The 20796-nt window shown below is 48.6% G+C and overlaps 1 protein-coding gene across 1 annotated transcript; it reads left to right on the top strand.

Moving 5' to 3' along the window:
* The first annotated feature begins 13454 nt into the window (after positions 1 to 13454).
* LOC134507160 (solute carrier family 2, facilitated glucose transporter member 5-like) lies at positions 13455 to 19260 on the top strand. The gene is made up of 12 exons (XM_063317653.1): positions 13455 to 13487; positions 14327 to 14425; positions 14560 to 14720; positions 14957 to 15081; positions 15326 to 15478; positions 15568 to 15693; positions 16257 to 16447; positions 16635 to 16745; positions 17457 to 17558; positions 18055 to 18130; positions 18321 to 18448; positions 19049 to 19260. The coding sequence occupies exons 1-12, from the start codon at positions 13455 to 13457 to the stop codon at positions 19196 to 19198; spliced, it is 1455 nt and encodes a 484-aa protein (XP_063173723.1). The 3' UTR covers positions 19199 to 19260.
* Positions 19261 to 20796: the final 1536 nt, after the last annotated feature.

Here is a 20796-nt window from a genome sequence, read left to right on the forward strand (position 1 = left end):
TCATCTTGAGGTTGCCAAGGTTGAGAGATACCCGGCCGGGCCATGTGGCTTTGGAGCTGAGGTGCACCCACTTGGGCCTACAATTCCCAGAATTCTGCAGCCCATCACTGAGAATTCTGGGGACTTACAATCCACTCAGGCCAGGGGCATGCAGGTTCTGTGCATCTTGAGTTGGATGGACCTCCATTCCCAGAATCTGCAGGAGTGTTCTGGGAGCAGAGGCCCACACCTCCAGAGCCCACAGGGCCCTGATGCCTCCCAGATGGATGGCTTTCATTCTCCAGCCCCATTGCTAGGAATTCTGGGGGCTGAGGCTCATGGGGCAGTTCCATGCTGAACTTCAGTTCCCAGAATACGGAAAGAGGCTGGGGAAGTGTGGGGTGTATCTGTCTGTTCACCCACTATCTAGATGGGGGGACTTCAGTCCCCAGAATTAACAGTGGACTAGAGAATCCTGGGAACGGTCTCTCTCCCATCCAGATACAGGGACTCAGGGTTCTGGGCTCCTGGGGTGGTGGACCTCATTCCCAGAATCCGTAAGGGAATTCTGGGAGTGGAGGCCCACCACCTAGTGGGCATGGGGCTTCCCTGTCTCCCAGATGGGTGAACCTCAATTTCCAGAATTCTCCAGCCCACCATCAAGAATTCTGGGAACAGAAGTCCAGTGTCACGGAGGCACAGAGTTTCAACGCCTTCCAAGTTTGACTTCTGCTCCCATAACGTTTAACATGGAGAATGCTGGAAACCAAGTGGCAGCCATCTGGCGGTCTCCAAGCCAGGGGCAGTGGCCTCAATTCCCATGATTCTCTAGCTCACCACTGCTAAGAATTCTGGGAGCCAAAACCCATCCCTCTGGAAATAGTCTCTTCCAGTGGATGGACTGCAGCTTCCAGAGTTCTTAAATATGCTGCAGAATTCTGGGAATTGAGGGGCAACCATCTGGCACTCTCTACTGGGGGGGGGGGGCTCAACTCCCATAGTTCTCCAGCTCACTCTTGCTAAGAATTCTGGGAACAGAAATCCAACCCTCTGGAGGATGCCTCTTCCAATGGGGAGACTGGAGTTCCCAGAATTCTGAGATGTACTGCAGCATGCTGGGAATTGAGTGGCAGCCATCTGATGCCTTCTACATGGAAGAACTTCAATTCCCACAATTTCCAAGAGAAATTAAGCTGGAAAATTCTGAGCATTGAAGTCTGCCCATCTAAAAGCCACTTGGCTTAATGAAAGCAGAGTTCACATCCACCCACGTTTGGCACCTACCTGGGGTTGGTGGGCATTTGTGACCTTCCAGGTCAGTGTTCCTCAACCGTGGTGACTTGGAAGACGTGTGGACAGTTCAACTCCCAGAATCCCCCAGCCAGCATGGGAGTTGAACTGTCCGCACGTCTTCCAAGTCACCACGGTTGGGAACGCTGCTCTAGGCTCTTCTGACACCTGAACTCTCTGCCCCAGCACCTGAAGCTTCCACTTGGGCCACCCGAGGCTCCCAGACAAGATGAACGGTCTTCGCCCAGGGCACAGGGGCCCACAACGGCTGTTGCACCCACCCGCCACCCCCCACAGCTTAAAGCTAGGGAAGCCGCCATTTGGGATTCACGGAACCCAAAGGCTTCCACCAAGGGTTCTCTGGGTTTCAGCCCCGTTCCCACAAGCCACAAAACGTGGCTGTCCTAGCCAGGCTTAAGACCCAAGGACCTCTCGGGGATCTGCAATGCCCCCCTCCACCTGACTCGCAAACTGCAGAAACTCAGCCTGACACGTTTGGGACTAAATCAAGACCAAAACTGTAAGGTTTGCAGGCTCCTCAACAGCTAGCTCTGATCTGCTGGGCGACCTCAAACCACAAGCTGGTGGGTCTCGGTTCCTGGTGGGCCCGGCGTAGTGCCAAGAGACGCATCCGTGGACCACAACACGGTGAAAGCTGCAGGGGACAACGGTGCTCCCTCGGGATCCGGCCGTTTTGCCCGCTGCGGTTTCAGCGCACCAAGATCCACGCGTGAGAAATAAATCCACACGGCAGGCTGTTTTTACAAGCCATTTCCGCCAGCGAGACAGAACGAACCCGCACAAGTTTCCCCATCCCCTTCAAACAAGTCTTCCACGCGTACAGAAATAAAAATGGACAACTGCAAGAATTGGGGGGGGGGGGATTCAAAGCAAGCATCGCGTTGCCCTGGAGATGCAGTCCAACTTTTCTTGCTGTGGGCTCCAAAAATGTACAAAGTATTTTTCACCTGAGGGTGCTGGCAAGGAAACAGAGAAGTCCTTCAAAAAAACAGCAGCTTTTGCAGCCACAGCTGAGTCTTTTTACTGCTCCCTTGCCGGATTGCAAATTTTATGGTGCATCTCCCCAAGCGCATAAAGGCCACTCCAGGGCCAGCTTGAGTAATGCAGCCTCGGCACCCCCACGGGGAACAGCTGTCCGATCATCCCCCCCAGCCCGTCCATCAGTCCCCGTCAGAGAAGGCCAAGTCTTCCACCGCGTCCTCTCCTCCTCGTGCCAGCTGTTGCAGCTCTGCCCGAGACAGTGGTTTTCGGCCCCGGCCTCCAGGCACGGCCCTTTCGCCCCCTGGGGAGGGAAGAGGAGGCGTAAATCCCACCTTATCAAGAAGAGGAGGGAACAGAAAAGGCAGCTGGGGACTAATTAATCACCAGCGCTAATTAATTTATCATTGATTAATTGATCGGCATCGCCACATCGGCAGACAGGGAGAGGCTGCAGGACAGAAAGACATCTGGGTGACTCTAATGCAGGGCGGGGGACAGGGGAAGAAAGCCTGGCTGGTCTGAATCTTAATTTCCCCCCATTTTCTTTTGGGCGACATGCTCCTGTAAGGGGGAAAGGAGGCTTCCCAGAGACACAGCCTAGAAACAAGGGGGCAAAGGCCACCGCCCCAAATGTTTGGAGGCAATTAGGGAGAACGGGGATGGGCTGTTCCAACCTAGAGAGGTGGATCTAGATCAGTGTCTCTCACCCTGGGCAGCTTGAAGATGGGTGGACTTCAACTCCCAGAATCCCCCAGCCAGCTTTGCTTGTGGAGTTGAAGCCCACCCATCTTCAAGTTGCCCAGGTTGAGAAACGCTGCTCTATTCCACCATCCTGGCTCTTGAATATATTATACAGGCTGACCTTCACAATAAATCTTCTTGGGGGTGCCTTACTGCCCCCCACAAATTGAAGACAAATTTTTAAAATTTCAGTATTTTAAAAAAAGGAAGCTTTCAAAAAATATATTGGGATTTTTGAAACAAGGAATAAAAAGGGAGCTTGCAAAAATAATTTTCTGGCTGCGAACTGCCTTGTGACATTTCTGCGTGCAAAATACGGGCAGCTAAAGCCAAGGGGAGTCTCCCTGGCAGACCTGCTGTGATTTATCTGCCACAACAGGTGGAAAATGGCCTTAAGTGGCAGAAAGACGTCTTGGGGGAAGAGGGATTGGCGGGCGGGGAAGAAGCTGGCACTGAAACCATTTAGAACCGAACTACTCCAAATCCAACATGCTTTTAGTCCTGCCCACGATCGCTGACCGTTTCTGAATCTGACCCTCTGGAAGCCACCACGGGGACAAGGGGGTGCCTGAGGGGGGAAGCGATCAGCAGCTACTTACTCAGCGCAGCCAGTGATGACTTGGGCCAAGGGGTAAGTCAGGTCGCCTGACTTCGTTCGGATGCATCGCACTCTGAACCCGGCACCGGAAATATGGGCAGCGGATGAAGGTGACAACAGCGGACGTACTCTAGCTGGGAGATCCGTAGGACGCACCGCCGGTTGCAAATGGACTGATAGTTTTCCTATTGGAAAAAGAGAAGCAGAAGGTAAAATTGAAAAATTAACGAAGGACGCTGTAAGATCCGTAACTGTTCAGAATTGTGATTGGAGTACTTTTGTTTTTCTTTTCCCTCCCCCTCCCTTCTTCCTTTTGCACTGTGACTTTTTAAACTAAGCCTACAATGTTTTTCTTTTTTAAACTGAGCTGTCAACTGTACACTAAGTCTTTCTGGATGAAGAGCACAATAAAAAACATTTATATGAAGATGAATCTGAATTAGCATCTGTCCTAGAATACATTAATCACGACATCCTTATTGAAACACTGAGTTTAGACGCAGGCTAAAAGGGGACTGTACAGTTCACGGTTCAAGAGGCTGTATGAATTCGGCCACTTGGCAGGTTGTGCGAACCAGCCTGCCACGTTACACCTCAGTAGAGTTAAAAGTTGGGAAACTGCTTGTTACGCAACACAGACACGGTGTTTTCCAAATCCAGCCAACACCACAGACCTGCAGCCCATGATCCTATTATAAATTGACAATCAAATTAAAAAGGAGCAAAGATATTTGGGAGAACAAGTTGGAGGAAAGATTCGCTCCCCAAATGTAATTTCAGCCAATATCTCACGTGGCAGGCATATTACTATATTTCAATGATGTGGCCATCTTTCTTACGTTAGCCCATTATTTTGGTATTTCCTAAATAAAATAAATAAAACTTAAAATTCTGAAACTTTTTTTTTAAAAACCCTGCCTAGACTGTCATTTTTTTCCTACCACTTGGGGGCAGTGATTCTTTCCTGGTTAAAATTTTATTTCAGGTCCCCCTATAGGAGGGAGAAATTCTTATCAGTTGTGCCTCAAATCCACTGCTTTTCCCAAGGCACCACCAGGCAAGAGAATCCAAGACATTTTCTATTACTTGGCTTTCAGTATGGTTTCAGACCCTGACCCCAAAATCAGCCTTAGTTTGGACATTGAAAAGGATCTGCAAAGGGAGAGAAGCCAGACCCCCCGTCTAGGGGCTTCTTTGATGGGTCTCTGCTCATTAATGGAGCCACATACAGTCCTTTGCCCAGCTTCACTTTAGAGCAGGGTTTCCGAACCTCGGCAACTTTAAGATGCACGGACTTCGACTCCCAGAATCCCCCAGCCAGCAAGTCCACGCATCCCACAGTTGCCAAGGTTCAGAAACCCTGCTTTAGAGGAAGCCCCTTCTCATCTCCCCCCAGGAAAGACAGTGGAGACAAGGCAGAGTTGGTCTGCTCTTACCCTCTGCTCAGCTCCCAAACTGAGATTCTAGGCACACGGTTTAATAGCCACCGGAAATAAATCTATCTATTTATCCGTCTGTCCAAGTCACGGAAACTCACCTTTTCGCTGGTCTCAAATTACACCCTGGTTTTTTCTGCTGTCAAGCTTTGAAGGCAGCTTTCTACCCTCATCTTCCCCAGAATCTGGAGCATCTTCCACCGAATCCTCATCAGAATCAAATCCAGGGGTTAAAAACAAATCCACACTCAAGTCACCCAGTTTTTTGCACCTGAAAAGGCAAGGGAAAGATATACAGGAGGTTTTCAAAAACAAGACATCTTTTATTTTAACTGCTCTAATTTAGAAAGGCCAGAGTGTTATTACGATAGCCTAGTCTAGCTGCTTCCCCATCCAGCAAATACAGGTAGTCCTCGTTTAGCGACCACAATTGGGATGGCAATTTAGTTAAGCAAAGCGGTCGCTACATGAAACCATGACTGTGCTGTGATCTTACTTCAGCTTTCCTTTGCTTTACAGACCTCCTGTACAGACCTTCATCAGCGTTGTAACTGCAAACAGTCGCTAAACGAGGCAGTCGCTAAACGAGGATTACCTGTATGCTGGACCCTCATCTCCAACTTTGCTAGTGAAGTTAACACTATTTGCACTGCTGCTTTAAATCCCGTAAATGAGAAAACCTGAGAGGCAACCAGAACAAATCAGAGCTCCCCGAGGACCTCCAAGTAAAGTTTAGGGTTTAACATTCTTTAATTCTTGATTGTTGAAGAAAAAGAGAATCGGTTTTAAAAATTATTAAAACCATCCAAAAGAAATGAGCAATAATTGGAGATGCCAAAGCATAGTATAAAAAGTAGCAATTAGCGGGGCGGGAGGGAGAAGAGGAGGCTACTAGAATGCTTTTTCCTATAATTTTTTATTTTTTCCCTTTTTTCTTTTTTCCCCTTTTGTTTTGCCTTAATTTTTTTATGACCCAATTTCCCCTTCAACCTTTGCTGTAGCTTGAAGTTTATTTTATGTATCTGTATTCCTTTTCTTTTGCTTTGTTTCTGTTTTCTTGTTTGTTTTGCTAAATAAAAATACATTTTTACAAAGAAAAAATACATCTTACAAGTCTGCAATCTTCTGGAAAGGAACTAAATAAAGAGAAAGCAGGTGAAGAAAAAGGCAACCCAGATGGGGAGCAAAAGGGGTCCCTCAATCCTTGGGGCCCCAAAATAAACCATACTAATAAATATATATATATTTTAAAGTAGTTTTCTGTGGCCATCCATCTCACAATAACAGCTCTGGGAGGCTGATACAACAGAAAACTCCAAATATGCCAACACAACAAAAACACACACTGACAATTTAAGCCTCTGTTTTAAATACTTTTGCTTTAATTGTACGCCACACATCTGTGAGATGGGTGGCTATATAAATTTGATAAATATAATAAATATTATATTACAAATATTATATTAATATTATATTAAATAAGAGAGGGCAAAAACCGACAACAAAATCCTGGACTACTTTATAATTTATAAGTAACTACCTACAACTTATAAATTATGTATACCAATTTACTATGCAGGGGGCATTGTTACTGGCATGCTTCTACGGGGTTTTTAATCCCATTTAATGCCCAGCTCACAGTGGCGACTCAATAAATAAGGGTAAATGAAACAAACCGATCAGGGCTTGCTCCTCTCAGAGGCCTCTCCGAAGCCGTTCTGCTGCCTTCAGAAGAAACGGCAAAGGCCTGATTCGAATTAAGCACCACCTGGGGGTTTCGGGTGCCCCTCCAGGTGTGGCTCATTTCCCGACTATTCCTCCCAAGCAAGTTTGCTTTTTTTCTCTAAGAATTTTGTTAAGTTTGAGGCAAAGATAAAACTACAAAAAAACTAAGAAGTGTAAAACACAAGAAAGAAGTGATAATATCCGCCACTCTCAGAATTTTAAACAGGCGACTCGACTCAGTCCTCCGTCCGACCCTCCCAAAAAATTAATGGGGGTTGATTAATTAATTAATTAATGGGCAGTCTCTGTGGAGTCGCGTGCAAAAGTGTTTGCCCGGCGCGTTCCGTGCAACGCCGACTGGGAAGACGCAACGCCACGCGTCCCCACGTTACGGGGTTCGCTCGCACGAGCGCGCCGTACACGCGACGGGCGGGACGCCTCGCCTTCCCACCTCGGGGGAGACGGGACGGGGCGCGCCGCGCGCCCCTCGAGGCCGGACCCCGACCGCGGCGACACAACGCAACCCCTTCTTCGGTTTGCGACCGACGGGGAGCCGAACGCGCGCAAACCCGAGGCGGAAGCCGCCCAATCCCGCAACCCGCGCCCCGCAGCCGCCCCGCAAAACCGCAGGCGCCCTACCTGGGCGGGCGGGCGGCGCTGCCCTCCGCGGCCGCAGCAACGTGGGAACGGCGCTGGCCGCCCGCGAGTGCAACAGAGTGGCGAGGCGGCGGAAGCGCGCGGCCGGGCCGGCTTTGAGGCGCGCGGGCGCGAGCGGAAACCCGGCGGGGGGCTGCGCGTTCCTGCAGGAGCCGGACAGAAAGAATCGCAAGAAGTCATCCTAATAAACGTAATCAGGATGATAATCCTCGTAAATCACACGGCACCACTTAGCATCGGCGATGCAGCCCGGAACCGGCTTTTTAGCTCGGTCTAACGGGATTTAACCCGCTTTCCCTTGTCTAAGCCTGCTCTCCAGCACCTGGGCCCCTCATGGCAATATTAATATTAATAATCCCGTGCATAATAATAAAAATAATGAAGAATATCAATGCCACGCGATAAAAAGCTGTTTATTTCCTTTTACGGCTGTACCGCCACAAGTGGCCACAGGAGGGCAGTGTTTTCTGCCCCTTAGCATCGGCGATGCAGCCTGGAACAGGCGTTTTAGCTCAGTTTCAGGTGATTTAACCAGATTTCCCTTGTCTAAGCCAGCTCTCCAGCACGTGGGCCCCTCATGGCAATATTAATATTAATAATCACGTTCATAATAATGAAAAGAATGAATGATATTAATCCCACGGAATAAGAAGCCGTTTATTTCCTTTTGCGGCTGTAACGCCAGAAATGGCCACAGGAGGGCAGAGTTTTCTGTCCCTTAGCCTCGGCGATGCAGCTTGAAACCGGCTTTTTAGCTCAGTTTCCCGTGATTTAACTCGGTTTCCCTTGTCTAAGCCTGGTCTCCAGCACGTGGGCCCCTCATGGCAATATTAATATTAATAATCACGTTCATAATAATGAAAAGAATGAAGGATATTAATCCCACGGAATAAGAAGCCGTTTATTTCCTTTTGCGGCTGTAACGCCAGAAATGGCCACAGGAGGGCAGTGTTTTCTGTCCCTTAGCCTCGGCGATGTAGCTTGGAACCGGCTTTTTAGCTCAGTTTCCCGTGATTTAACTCGGTTTCCCTTGTCTAAGCCTGGTCTCCAGCACGTGGGCCCCTCATGGCAATATAAAAATTAATAATCACGTTCATAGTAATGAAAATCATGATATGAATCCCACGCGATAAAAAGCCTTTTATTTCCTTTTGCGGCTGTAACGCCAGAAATGGCCACAGGAGGGCAGAGTTTTCTGTCCCTTAGCATCGGCGATGCGGCCCGGAACAGGCGTTTTAGCTCAGTTTCCCGTGATTTAACTCGGTTTCCCTTGTCTAAGCCTGGTCTCTAGCACGTGGGCCCCTCATGGCAATATAAAAATTAATAATCACGTTCATAGTAATGAAAATCATGATATGAATCCCACGCGATAAAAAGCCTTTTATTTCCTTTTGCGGCTGTAACGCCAGAAATGGCCACAGGAGGGCAGAGTTTTCTGCCCCTTAGCATCGGCGATGCGGCCCGGAACAGGCGTTTTAGCTCAGTTTCCCGTGATTTAACTCGGTTTTCCTTGTCTAAGCCTGGTCTCCAGCACGTGGGCCCCTCATGGCAATATAAAAATTAATAATCACGTTCATAGTAATGAAAATCATGATATGAATCCCACGCGATAAAAAGCCTTTTATTTCCTTTTGCGGCTGTAACGCCAGAAATGGCCACAGGAGGGCAGAGTTTTCTGCCCCTTAGCATCGGCGATGCGGCCTGGAACAAGCGTTTTAGCTCAGTTTCAGATGATTTAACTCGGTTTCCCTTGTCTAAGCCTGGTCTCCAGCACGTGGGCCCCTCATGGCAATATAAAAATTAATAATCACGTTCATAGTAATGAAAATCATGATATGAATCCCACGCGATAAAAAGCCTTTTATTTCCTTTTGCGGCTGTAACGCCAGAAATGGCCACAAGGAGGGCAGAGTTTTCTGCCCCTTAGCATCGGCGATGCGGCCTGGAACAAGCGTTTTAGCTCAGTTTCAGGTGATTTAACTCGGTTTCCCTTGTCTAAGCCTGGTCTCCAGCACGTGGGCCCCTCATGGCAATATAAAAATTAATAATCACGTTCATAGTAATGAAAATCATGATATGAATCCCACGCGATAAAAAGCCTTTTATTTCCTTTTGCGGCTGTAACGCCAGAAATGGCCACAGGAGGGCAGAGTTTTCTGCCCCTTAGCATCGGCGATGCGGCCCGGAACAGGCGTTTTAGCTCAGTTTCCCGTGATTTAACTCGGTTTTCCTTGTCTAAGCCTGGTCTCCAGCACGTGGGCCCCTCATGGCAATATAAAAATTAATAATCACGTTCATAGTAATGAAAATCATGATATGAATCCCACGCGATAAAAAGCCTTTTATTTCCTTTTGCGGCTGTAACGCCAGAAATGGCCACAGGAGGGCAGAGTTTTCTGCCCCTTAGCATCGGCGATGCGGCCTGGAACAAGCGTTTTAGCTCAGTTTCAGGTGATTTAACTCGGTTTCCCTTGTCTAAGCCTGGTCTCCAGCACGTGGGCCCCTCATGGCAATATAAAAATTAATAATCACGTTCATAGTAATGAAAATCATGATATGAATCCCACGCGATAAAAAGCCTTTTATTTCCTTTTGCGGCTGTAACGCCAGAAATGGCCACAGGAGGGCAGAGTTTTCTGCCCCTTAGCATCGGCGATGCGGCCCGGAACAGGCGTTTTAGCTCAGTTTCCCGTGATTTAACTCGGTTTCCCTTGTCTAAGCCTGGTCTCTAGCACGTGGGCCCCTCATGGCAATATAAAAATTAATAATCACGTTCATAGTAATGAAAATCATGATATGAATCCCACGCGATAAAAAGCCTTTTATTTCCTTTTGCGGCTGTAACGCCAGAAATGGCCACAGGAGGGCAGAGTTTTCTGCCCCTTAGCATCGGCGATGCGGCCTGGAACAAGCGTTTTAGCTCAGTTTCAGGTGATTTAACTCGGTTTCCCTTGTCTAAGCCTGGTCTCCAGCACGTGGGCCCCTCATGGCAATATAAAAATTAATAATCACGTTCATAGTAATGAAAATCATGATATGAATCCCACGCGATAAAAAGCCTTTTATTTCCTTTTGCGGCTGTAACGCCAGAAATGGCCACAGGAGGGCAGAGTTTTCTGCCCCTTAGCATCGGCGATGCGGCCCGGAACAGGCGTTTTAGCTCAGTTTCCCGTGATTTAACCCTGTTTCCCTTGTCTAAGCCAGCTCTCCAGCACCTGGGCCCTTCATGGCAATTTGTTGTTGTTTATTTGTTTAGTCGCTTCCGACTCTTCGTGACTTCATGGACCAGCCCACGCCAGAGCTTCCTGTCGGTTGTCAACACGAGTCTGTCACCTCTAGAATGTCATCCATCCACCTTGCCCTTGGTCGGCCCCTCTTCCTTTTGCCCTCCACTCTCCCCAGCATCAGCATCTTCTCCAGGGTGTCCTGTCTTCTCATTATGTGGCCAAAGTATTTCGGTTTTGCCTTTAATATCATTCCCTCAAGTGAGCAGTCTGGCTTTATTTCCTGGAGGATGGACTGGTTTGATCTTCTTGCAGTCCAAGGCACTCTCAGGATTCTCCTCCAACACCACAGTTCAAATGCATCGATCTTCCTTCTCTCAGCCTTCCTTATGGTCCAGCTCTCACAGCCATATGTTACTACAGGGAACACCATTGCTTTAACTATGTGGACCTTTGTTGTCAGTGTGATGTCTCTGCTCTTAACTATTTTATCGAGATTTGTCATTGCTCTTCTCCCAAGGATTAAGTGTCTTCTGATTTCCTGACTGCAGTCAGCATCTGCAGTAATGTTCGCACCTAGAAATACAAAGTCTTTCACTGCTTCTACATTTTCTCCCTCTATTTGCCATTTATCAATCAAGCTGGTTGCCATAATCTTGTTTTTTTGAGGTTTAGCTGCAAGCCAGCTTTTGCACTTTCTTCTTTCACCTTCATCATAAGGCTCCTCAGTTCCTCTTCGCTTTCAGCCATCAAAGTGGTATCATCTGCATATCTGAGATTGAGGGCCATTTGCATCGGCGATGCAGCCTGGAACGGGCGTTTTAGCTCAGTTTCAGGTGATTTAACTCGGTTTCCCTTGTCTAAGCCAGGTCTCCAGCACGTGGGCCCCTCATGGCAATATTAATATTTATAATCACGTGCATAATAATGAAAATTGAAGGATATGAATCCCACGCGATAAAAAGCCTTTTATTTCCTTTTGCGGTACCGCCAGAAATGGCCACAGGAGGGCAGTGTTTCCTAGGCTACGCAGCGTGGAACAGACATTTTAGCTCGGTTTAACGTGATTTAACTTGGTTTCCCTTGTCTAAGCCTGTTTTCCAGTAATATTAAGAATCACGTTAATCACAATGAAAATAGTGACAATAATGATCAGATACCATAACAAACAGTTCATTCCCTTTCAGGGCTGCCACGCCGAAAATGACCACAGGAGGGCAGTGTCTCCTGCATTTACCTTCTGCTACGGAGCTTTGAGTAGGCATTTTAACTCAGTTGGACGTGCTTAAACAAGGATTTCGTTTATTATAATTATATTCCTTTTCCCCAGCACCTGGAGAAAAATAAGGATGATGTGATGTCATGCAAAACAGTCTCTTCTCTGGAGTCCTGGGTGCTCTCTGGGCTTGGTGGTTTGCTTGCAGACGTTTCATCACCCCACTAGGGAACATCCTCAGTGCTGGTGAGGGTGGGTTTGCCCCCTGTTTAGGTACAGTCGCTTGCCCTGCCAGTGTTGGGAGTGTGGTTTTCCCCTTGGTAGTTCCTTGATCAGGGTCTTGTTTTCTGCTTGTTTGTCTGTCTGGTGTCAATCCCTGCTTATCTGGGCATTGGCTGCAGGAGTTCTGGTCTTCTGGTTTCCTTCCCAGCTTTCTTATGTCTCTTTTGAATGGCGTGTAAATGTGGTTTATCTCTATGTGTCTACTGGTGGCTGGTTTGCCAAGCTTCCAGGAATCCCCGAGCGTTTTTGGATTTGGCTTGGTCTAGGACGCTCAGTTTCCCAGCTGAAACTGGTTGTCTCTGTCCATGCATGCTGAGATTATGAAGTTTTCATCCTGTCTTCTGACTGCCCGTTGGTGTTCATGGATGGGCTCTGCTAGTCTTCTGCCTTTATTCTCTTTTAGGGCTGCACCGCCACCAATGACCACATGAGGGCAGTGTTTTCTGCCACTTATCATCTGCTATGTAGCTCTGAACAGGCCATTTTAACTCAGTTGCATGTGCTTAACTTGGTTTCCCTTTTTTATGCCTGCTCTCCAGGACCTGGGCTCTTTATTGCAAGATTAATATTAATGATAACGTTAATAATGATGAAGATAATGACAATAATAATCAGATGCCTTAAAATGTCTATTTCCTTTTATGTCTGCAATGCCACCAACGACCACAGGAGGGCAGTGTTTTCTGCCACTTACCATCGGCTGTAGAGCTTTGAACAGCCCATTTTAACTCCCATTTTAACGCTGCTTCTACCCTGCCACCCACAGTTGGATCTTGTCATCCTGGTCTGTTTCTCAAGTAGCCGCCTTCAACTTTTCTGACCTGATCAGCAAGCGGTTTGTTTTGATCCATAGGAAGGGCCAGGTAAAAACCAGACTGAATTAAAGTTTAAGGTAATCTTTTTCCAGAAAAGTACATTTTTAGTCATGTCAAGAGGGTGGGGGGAATAAAAACAGCTTTTTCAAGCCTCGGAGACCTTGGGGGTCCAATGCCCATGGTCTTCCACCTGGTCACCAGCTGGGAATGATGGCAGTTGGAGTCTACAATGTAGAAAAGCTGCCGGCTTAGAGCTGAAAATGGGCTTCTCTGTTATCTCTCACCTTGGAATGTCAGTTACTGGAAATTACTGAACTTTGTAGTGGCTGGTTGGGAATGCTGGAAGTTGCAGTCCCAAACTAATCAGCATCTGCTTTGGGCGGAAGGCGATAAAAAATATATTGGCTGTGTGTGTGGAAAACTTTATCATTTTTCCCCCTAGTTCCTTGTCTGAGCTTTGATCCTGATTTATAGATGTCTGACCCGAGAATGGCGGAGGAGAGGGGAACCCTTTCAGGAAAGGTATGTCTGGGGTAACTCCCCACCCCACCAGCTTGTGAAAGGGGGTGGCCTCCCCAGGGGAGCTTCCAGGGTGCGGAAATAAAAGGGGGGGGGGTTAAAAGGGGTCACATAAGCCTTGGTTTGGCGGCTGAGGACGCAGCAGAGAGAAATTGTATTTTACGTCCTTGATTATTGGTAAGCAGCTGACAAACGAGTGTCCATGTGGAAGGGGCAAATAAAGGTGTTATAAAGATGAAAAACGACAACCACAACAATTTTAATAGCAGCGGCGGCTACTTATACCCTCTCTGCCAGATGGTTTTGCCGCATTTGGTACTTTTGACTATCGGTCGTTCTGAAGGATTTAGGGCAGCTAAAGGCCAGGTCATAATCCATGTGCTGCTCCAAGTAATGCGACTTTTTGGGATGGATGAATGAGTTGAGATTCCCTCAGTTTCTGCTGTGTCCAAGTGAAGGTCTCCACGTCCCCTGTTTCCTCCAGTTCTTTCTCATGGACCTTCTGTCTCATTATCTCCTCCTCCTCCTCCTCCTCCTCGTGATCAGCTTTAGAAGTTGGGTTCGAAACGAGAGCCTCCCCCACCTTGGAGCCTTTGTGCCTCCCCCACGTGCTGGTTCGGGAACGGAGGGAAGTGCAATTCCGCGCATGGGCCGTGAGGCCCGAAGAGTAGTGGCCAAGCCGCAGGATGGGGCCACCCCTGGTTGACGGTCCTTGGCCTTGGAAGCGGAGCAGCGTCCGGCCTGCTCAGGGCCAGCGAGGGAGACCGGCAGCCCTCTGGGGCCGGAGGGACAAGAGGGAACCTGGAACCGGAACTGCCATGTGCCCTTCCTTCTTTCCGCAGATGCTCACGAGGCCCCTTGTCCTGGCGACCCTCATTTCTGCCTTTGGGTCCTCTGTCCAGTATGGTTACAATGCTTTTGTGGTCACCTACCCTGCCAAGGTAAGGCCAGCTGCCCCGTGGGGCTGGGCTGACCCCCTTCCGGTGGGTTCTGCTCCGGGTGCTTCCAGTGCGCTCTGAGGGAAAGGGAAAGGAGCGCCCGTCCACCAGATGTGTCGCTCTGCGTCCCCTCGTAGCACATAAAAAGCTTCTACAACGCAACCTACCGCTTCCGGAACATGATCAGCATCGACCACAGCCTGCTGAGGTTCCAGTGGGGACTCACAGTCGCCTTTTTCCCACTCGGGGGCTTTTGTGGGTCTCTCATGGTTGGACCGCTGGTGGACAGCATCGGCAGGTACTTCTCCTTCTATGTCCGTCCTTCCTCCCCTCCCCTCCCTTCCTTCCTTCCTTCCTTCCTTCCTTCCTTCCTTCCTTCCTTCCTTCCTTCCTTCCTCTATGTCTGTTCCTTCCTTCCTTCCTTCCTTCCTTCCTTCCTTCCTTCCTTCCTTCCTTCCTTCCTTCCTTCCTTCCTTCTCTCACTTTCTCCTTCCCTTCCCTTCCCTCCCTTTTCTTCTCATCTTTCTTTTCCAGGAAGAAAACCCTCCTGGCAAATAACTTTTTGGCCCTAATCGCTGCTGCCCTTGTGATTTCCTCAAAACCGATGCATTCCCACGAACTTCTGATTTGCTCACGCCTCTTTGTGGGAATCTGCGCCGGTGAGTGAAGGGCCCGACACAGGGGCCACCTCCCGTTCTCCAAAGCCTTCTTCAGCTGCCCACCCCCTAACCCTAGCCAAGGGTGCGCTTCCGTCACACGGGGGGCACGGGAGCGGCCCTTCGTCACCCGGTGCCAGGGTGGCGTCTCCCCCCAGGGTTTTGCATGAACGTCTCGGGGCGAGCAGCCGACTTCAACTGCAAAAAGGGCTGCTTGCCTCGACCCTCTGCTTGCCTCCCGAACCAGGGGTTGCCTTCAGCGTGGTCCCCATGTACCTGGCCGAGATCGCCCCGCAGAACCTGCGTGGGGCGCTCTGCATGGTGGCGGATCTGTTCATCACTTTCGGCAGCTTGCTGGCAGAAGCCATCGGCTTCCACGGAGTCCTCGGAACCGAGGAAGGTAAGGGGGTAAAATGCGGATGGTAGATCGGGGGGACTCAGTTCTGGTGGCCACGATTCTGACGTGGTCTTCTCCTCCTCCTCCTCCAGGTTGGCCACTTTTGCTCAGCCTGACCGGGTTCCCGGCATTGCTGCAACTGCTGTTGCTCCCGTTCTTCCCCGAAAGTCCCCGATATCTCCTGATTCAGAGGAAGCAGGAAGAAGAGGCCAGGCAGGGTAACGATGGATGGATGGATCATCGGTTGCGCCTCATTATTCTCAAGCCGGTCTTGACTTCCCAAGCCGCTCCCCTCAGTGACAACGGGTCACGCGCTCTCCAGTCTCATCGTCTACAAAGGCAGGGGGAGATGGCTTCAGGCTAGGGACTGTCCTCTTCTTAAATTTTGTTTTTCTTCGGCCATCCAGGGGGCTGTTGGGGCAGCGGCCTCACTGAAGGCCAGGTGAAGGCCTTCTGCTTTGCTTTTGGGGCCGGTTGTTGTTTTGGGGCGTGCAAAGTCAGTGGGTGAGGCCGCTTTGCAAGGTGGAGTCCGTAGTTTGGGAGACCTGGCTTGGGCAGGGAAATGGAAAGGACTCTGGCGTGGCTGGTGCAAAGCAGGTGCCAGATTGGGGTGGTCCAGCTCTTGAGAAAGAGGTGGGTGTTCTTCAGAGCATGAAGCACGGAGCGCCACGTGGGCCTCCGGGGTCCCGGATCTCCCTCCGAGAAGGTGCCTCCAAAGTAGGAAGCCTTTCGTTTCCTTGTCTTGCCTTCTCAACAACCCCCTTGCCTCCTCCTCCTGCAGCCTTCCAGAAGCTGAGGGGCCCGGAGGATGTGGAGCACGAGATGGAAGAACTGAAACGAGAGGGCCTCTCAGAGAAGGAGGAAGAAGATATGGATGTGCTGAAAATCCTCCTGCGTTTCCCCCCACTTCGGTGGCACATCGTGTCTATCGTGGTCCTGATGGGGGGCCAGCAGCTCTCCGGGATCAACGCGGTATGGACACCTTCTGGAGGACATTCCCCTCCGTCTGTCTGTCTGTCTGTCTGTCTATCTGGAGGGTTGGAGAAGGCTGCTCTACTAAGTCCCCACAGATGGTCCAGCTGCATCTTGCATTTCAAGGAAGGTGCGAACGCCCCGCCCGAGAAAGCTTGGCAAAAGGTGGGTGTTGTTCTCATTGCAGGCCCAGCATTACACGAAGCCGATCTACTTGTCCTCGGGGCTCAGCGAAATGGGCGCCTGGAATGTCAGCATGGTGTTATCTCTCTTCCTGATGGTCATCACCACACTGGTGGTAAGAGGCTGGCTCGGCCTGGGTGCCAGTGCTCTCCCGGTGCCGAGATTTTAGCAGCCTTTCCCCAGCTAAAAGACAAGATGAGACTAGCTCACTCATGGGATGGGGACAAGATGAAGGCCATCTTCCACTGTTTTCATCCTGGGGGTGGGGAATAATCAGATGAAGGAGAAAAAGGCGGAATAGCTAAGCGGCTTCTCCAACCATCGCTGATGCCCGAGAGTGTCTTTCTTTAAGCGTTATGGCTGAGAATGGATAAAAATTAACCAACGACTTCTGGATTTACTGATTAAAAAGGGATGTATATGGGAAGAAGGGAATTAGATTATGTAATTTGGGAGGGTGGAAATAGTGTTAACTATGTTGGCAGCTGCTGCAAAGAAGTCACTTCTTTAAGTATTTCTTTCCTCCTTTCTTTCTTTCTTCACTTACTCTTCTATGTTTCTGTCTTTTCTATTTCTCTTTTTATGTTCTTTTTTCTTTATTATTTCCTTTTTATTTTTCTGTAGCTTTTACCTTTGTGGAAAAAGTTTCTTCAATAGAAAATTCTCTCTGTCTCTCTTGATGTGACAGCTTCGGTTGAAAACTAGCTGCTGGCCCAATGGTGCCAGTGGATTTCCATGGCTGAATGAAGTATGAATCTAAGGGCCTCTGCCTGGGTCTAACACTCCTAATGTCTGCCGTATGCCAGCACTTTTTAATTTTCTCTAGATCTGCATTGTCGAGACATCGGGGCGGAGGATTCTTCTCCTCACTGGCTTCATTGTTTGCAGCATCTCTTGCATTTTCCTGGCCATGTCCCTGGAGCTTCAGGTCAGCAGTTCCCCAGCCTTAATTTTATTTTTAAGGCAATGTGGGTAGCCTTGCTGAAAGCCGAGGCATCTTTTTCCCTGGCTGGTGCCAGAAAAAGCAGCGCCTAAGGAGTTATGTTGTTAATTACGCTTCCATGGAAATTTGCACGGACTGTTTGAGCTTCTGCATGATTCCACAAAATTTCCCTATCTGTGTTTTGTTTAATAAAGATAGTTCCTTCGTTTCCTCGAAGGCAGACTTACAGTTCCCATGGACGCAGCCCTTCTGCAACATTCAATTCAGCTTTTGGGAATGGGTGAAAATGCAGGATGTGTTTTTTAGACACAGAATATTATTATTTCTTCGTTTAAATGTGTTGGCCGCCCGACTCCAGTGGAGTACGTTAATGCTTAACCGGGTCCTGGAACAGTTGCAATGGATAGCAATATAGGGCAGGGAGTATTTTTAAAGAGATCTATCCATGCTAAGCGATCCGCACCCGCTCTTTCTCCTGCAGAAAAATATCCCCACCATGTCCTATCTGAGTGCATCCTTTCTTACCGTCTTCCTGATTGGACAGGCTACTGGCCCCAGTAAGTATCCCAGCGCCGAACCGTTCCAGGGGTGTCGCAAACTCAAAACATGTATCCTTCAGACTTGCGACTGGATTTTAGCACACGTAGCGGGGATCACACCCCTTCCAGTAAACTGCGGAGAGGTTCTGGATGGAAAGCGCCGGGCACGTCGACGGTTCAAGGGTGTGCCTCCTGTCTTTGCAACCAGGCCCAGTCCCCAGCGTGCTGGTTGCTGAACTTTTTCTCCAGTCGTCTCGGTCCACGGCCTTTGTGATCGCGGGAGGCATCCACTGGCTTTGCAAATTCCTCATTACTGTAACGTATCTCCACATAGAAGTGAGTTTTCTTCTTCTTTTTGGCCAGCTTGGAGATAGCCCCACCCATTCAGGGCACCACCCCTCCTCCTGTTTGATGTGGCCCCACCCATCCTCACTCCTAGCCACGCCCCCTGTTTGAGCCCCACCCATTCCAGATCTCCGCTCCACCCACCTTGACATGCCCCTACCCATTCTGGGTGCTACCCCACCCACTGCTTCACATAGCCCCACCCATTATGGATCCCAGCTCCGCCTACTTTGCTATAGCCCCACCCATTCTCAGTCATAGATCCGCCCACTGTTTCACATAGCTCCGCCCTTCCCATGCAACTCCAAGAAATTGCCTTCAGCTTGTGATGGGAAATAAAAATAAGGGCTCCTGGTCCAGATTTTGAAAGAGCGGAGCTAACTTCAGTTTGGTCATGAAACTCCTCTGGAAGATGCTGTGTGTTCCTGGCTAAATCCAGGCTTACTAGTAAAGCCCCTGATGTCCATTCCTGGGTCAAACTCTCCAGCAGGTGATGGGTGGAGGAAAGGCAAGGCATGATCTCCTTTAGTGGGGCAGAAGATACAGTGCGGTTAGGATGGATCACTTCTGAGACTTCCTTTCTCTTCCTAGATGGACCTGGAGCCCTACAGCTTTCTTATCTTCTGGCCATTTGGCATCGCCACGGTTTTTTACATATACAAGATGATCCCCGAGACTAAGGATAGAAGCTTCTTAGAGATCAGGAGAGTCATGGCTCTCCATCAGACCCAACGGTCCTAATGGTGGACTTGGGACCTCTCTGTGGGCCATCTGGGCTGCCTTCGGTCAAGGGAAGATGGACACATGAGTTTGGGGGCAGACAACGCCCCCACCCCCACCAAACATTGAGCTGCAGAGGTGGTTCCTTGGCCAGAAAGGTTGACATCTGACCAGGTTGAGGGGCAGCAAGCGATTCCTGCAACCGAAGGACTGCTAGGTTGCTGTAAGGTTCAGATCTCCTCGGATGGCCAAGGTCTTTCATGGAAGAGTGGGTGACAATTTGGGGAGACATTGCTCAGGTCACCCCAGACTGGCCTGTCCTCTCAGCAGCATCCTGGAGAGATCTGCCGTTTCGGCACACTTTCCTTGAACCTCCTCATGGTTGTTTTCTCTTCTGTATCTAAGCCTTCCTTCTTTGCTTCTGGGCTGGGATGACCCAAACGCCAACTGTTGTTTGTTTGCTTTTAAAATAATAACATTATTTTTAAAAGATTACATTTTGCTGAACAACCTTGCAAGTTTCGTGTTCTTTTGTGGCTCTCCCGTGTTCTTCATTTATTTGGCGGGGGGAAAAGCTCTATGGGCTTGAAAATCCACTGAAGCAGGAGTGTGGAAGCGGGAACGAAGAATTGGGGGGCTTGGAAAAAATAAGAAATCAACATTTCATTTGTCCCTTTAATTTACCGGGAGATATGAGTATTAAATATAGTTAATTTGGGTTTTCTGAATGGAAGAAAGCTTTCTAAGGTGTGCCATCTATGTATTTTTTTTCTCTTGAAACTGTGCCCCAAACGAGAAAATACAGTTTTTTAACCCCCAACCTGATTCCTTTCATCCAGTTCAGATAATGGTACAGTCCCTGGTGATGAAATAAAACTCTTTCTTTTTAAAACATCCTTGTTTTTAAAAAAAAAGTTTTATTATTTATTTGTGCGACTTGTATGGCCTTTGCACCTGAGCGAGACTCGGGGTGGCATGCAAATGAATTAAAATTAGACAAATTGAAAGCAATCCGGAGAGGGAAACGATACATATCAAAGCAGCTATGTTTTTGGTTTTCTTGTTATTATTGTCTCAGTTGCTGCAGTTCGTGGTTTTTAATCAGAGTTTAGGAAGATGGGAATTGTCTGCTGCTTGGAGCGGCTTATAAAATCAAATAAATATAAAAATGGAGAAATCGTGTTAGGGTGCACAGTTTTCCCTTGTGCAAAATCTCAGCGTATCCCGCTCTGTAAAAGGAGGAGGCCACCGGGAAAAAATATGTAATTTTACCCTCCTGAAGGCTTTGCTTCTGGAGAAAATCGGGAATATAAATGTAATGAGGTGTGAGATGCAATCGTATTTTTGTGAGCCCAAAGCCATTTGGGATGGCATAGGTTCAAAATAATAACAATAATATAAATTATTGCAATAATAATATTTTATATTATTTATAACAACAAAATAATAATAGCAAATAACATAACATAATAATATGATATGATAACAATCTAATATATAAAATAATAATAATACAACATCTGCCTAACCCAGGTCCTTGGGAAGGACTTGATAGGTGGACGAAAATGCCAAATCCACTCTAAACATCGGGCTGGCTGTGCAACCGACCACCACCACCG

The sequence above is a fragment of the Candoia aspera genome, chromosome 18, assembly GCF_035149785.1.
Source record: "Candoia aspera isolate rCanAsp1 chromosome 18, rCanAsp1.hap2, whole genome shotgun sequence".
In the NCBI taxonomy this organism is placed as follows: domain Eukaryota; kingdom Metazoa; phylum Chordata; class Lepidosauria; order Squamata; family Boidae; genus Candoia; species Candoia aspera.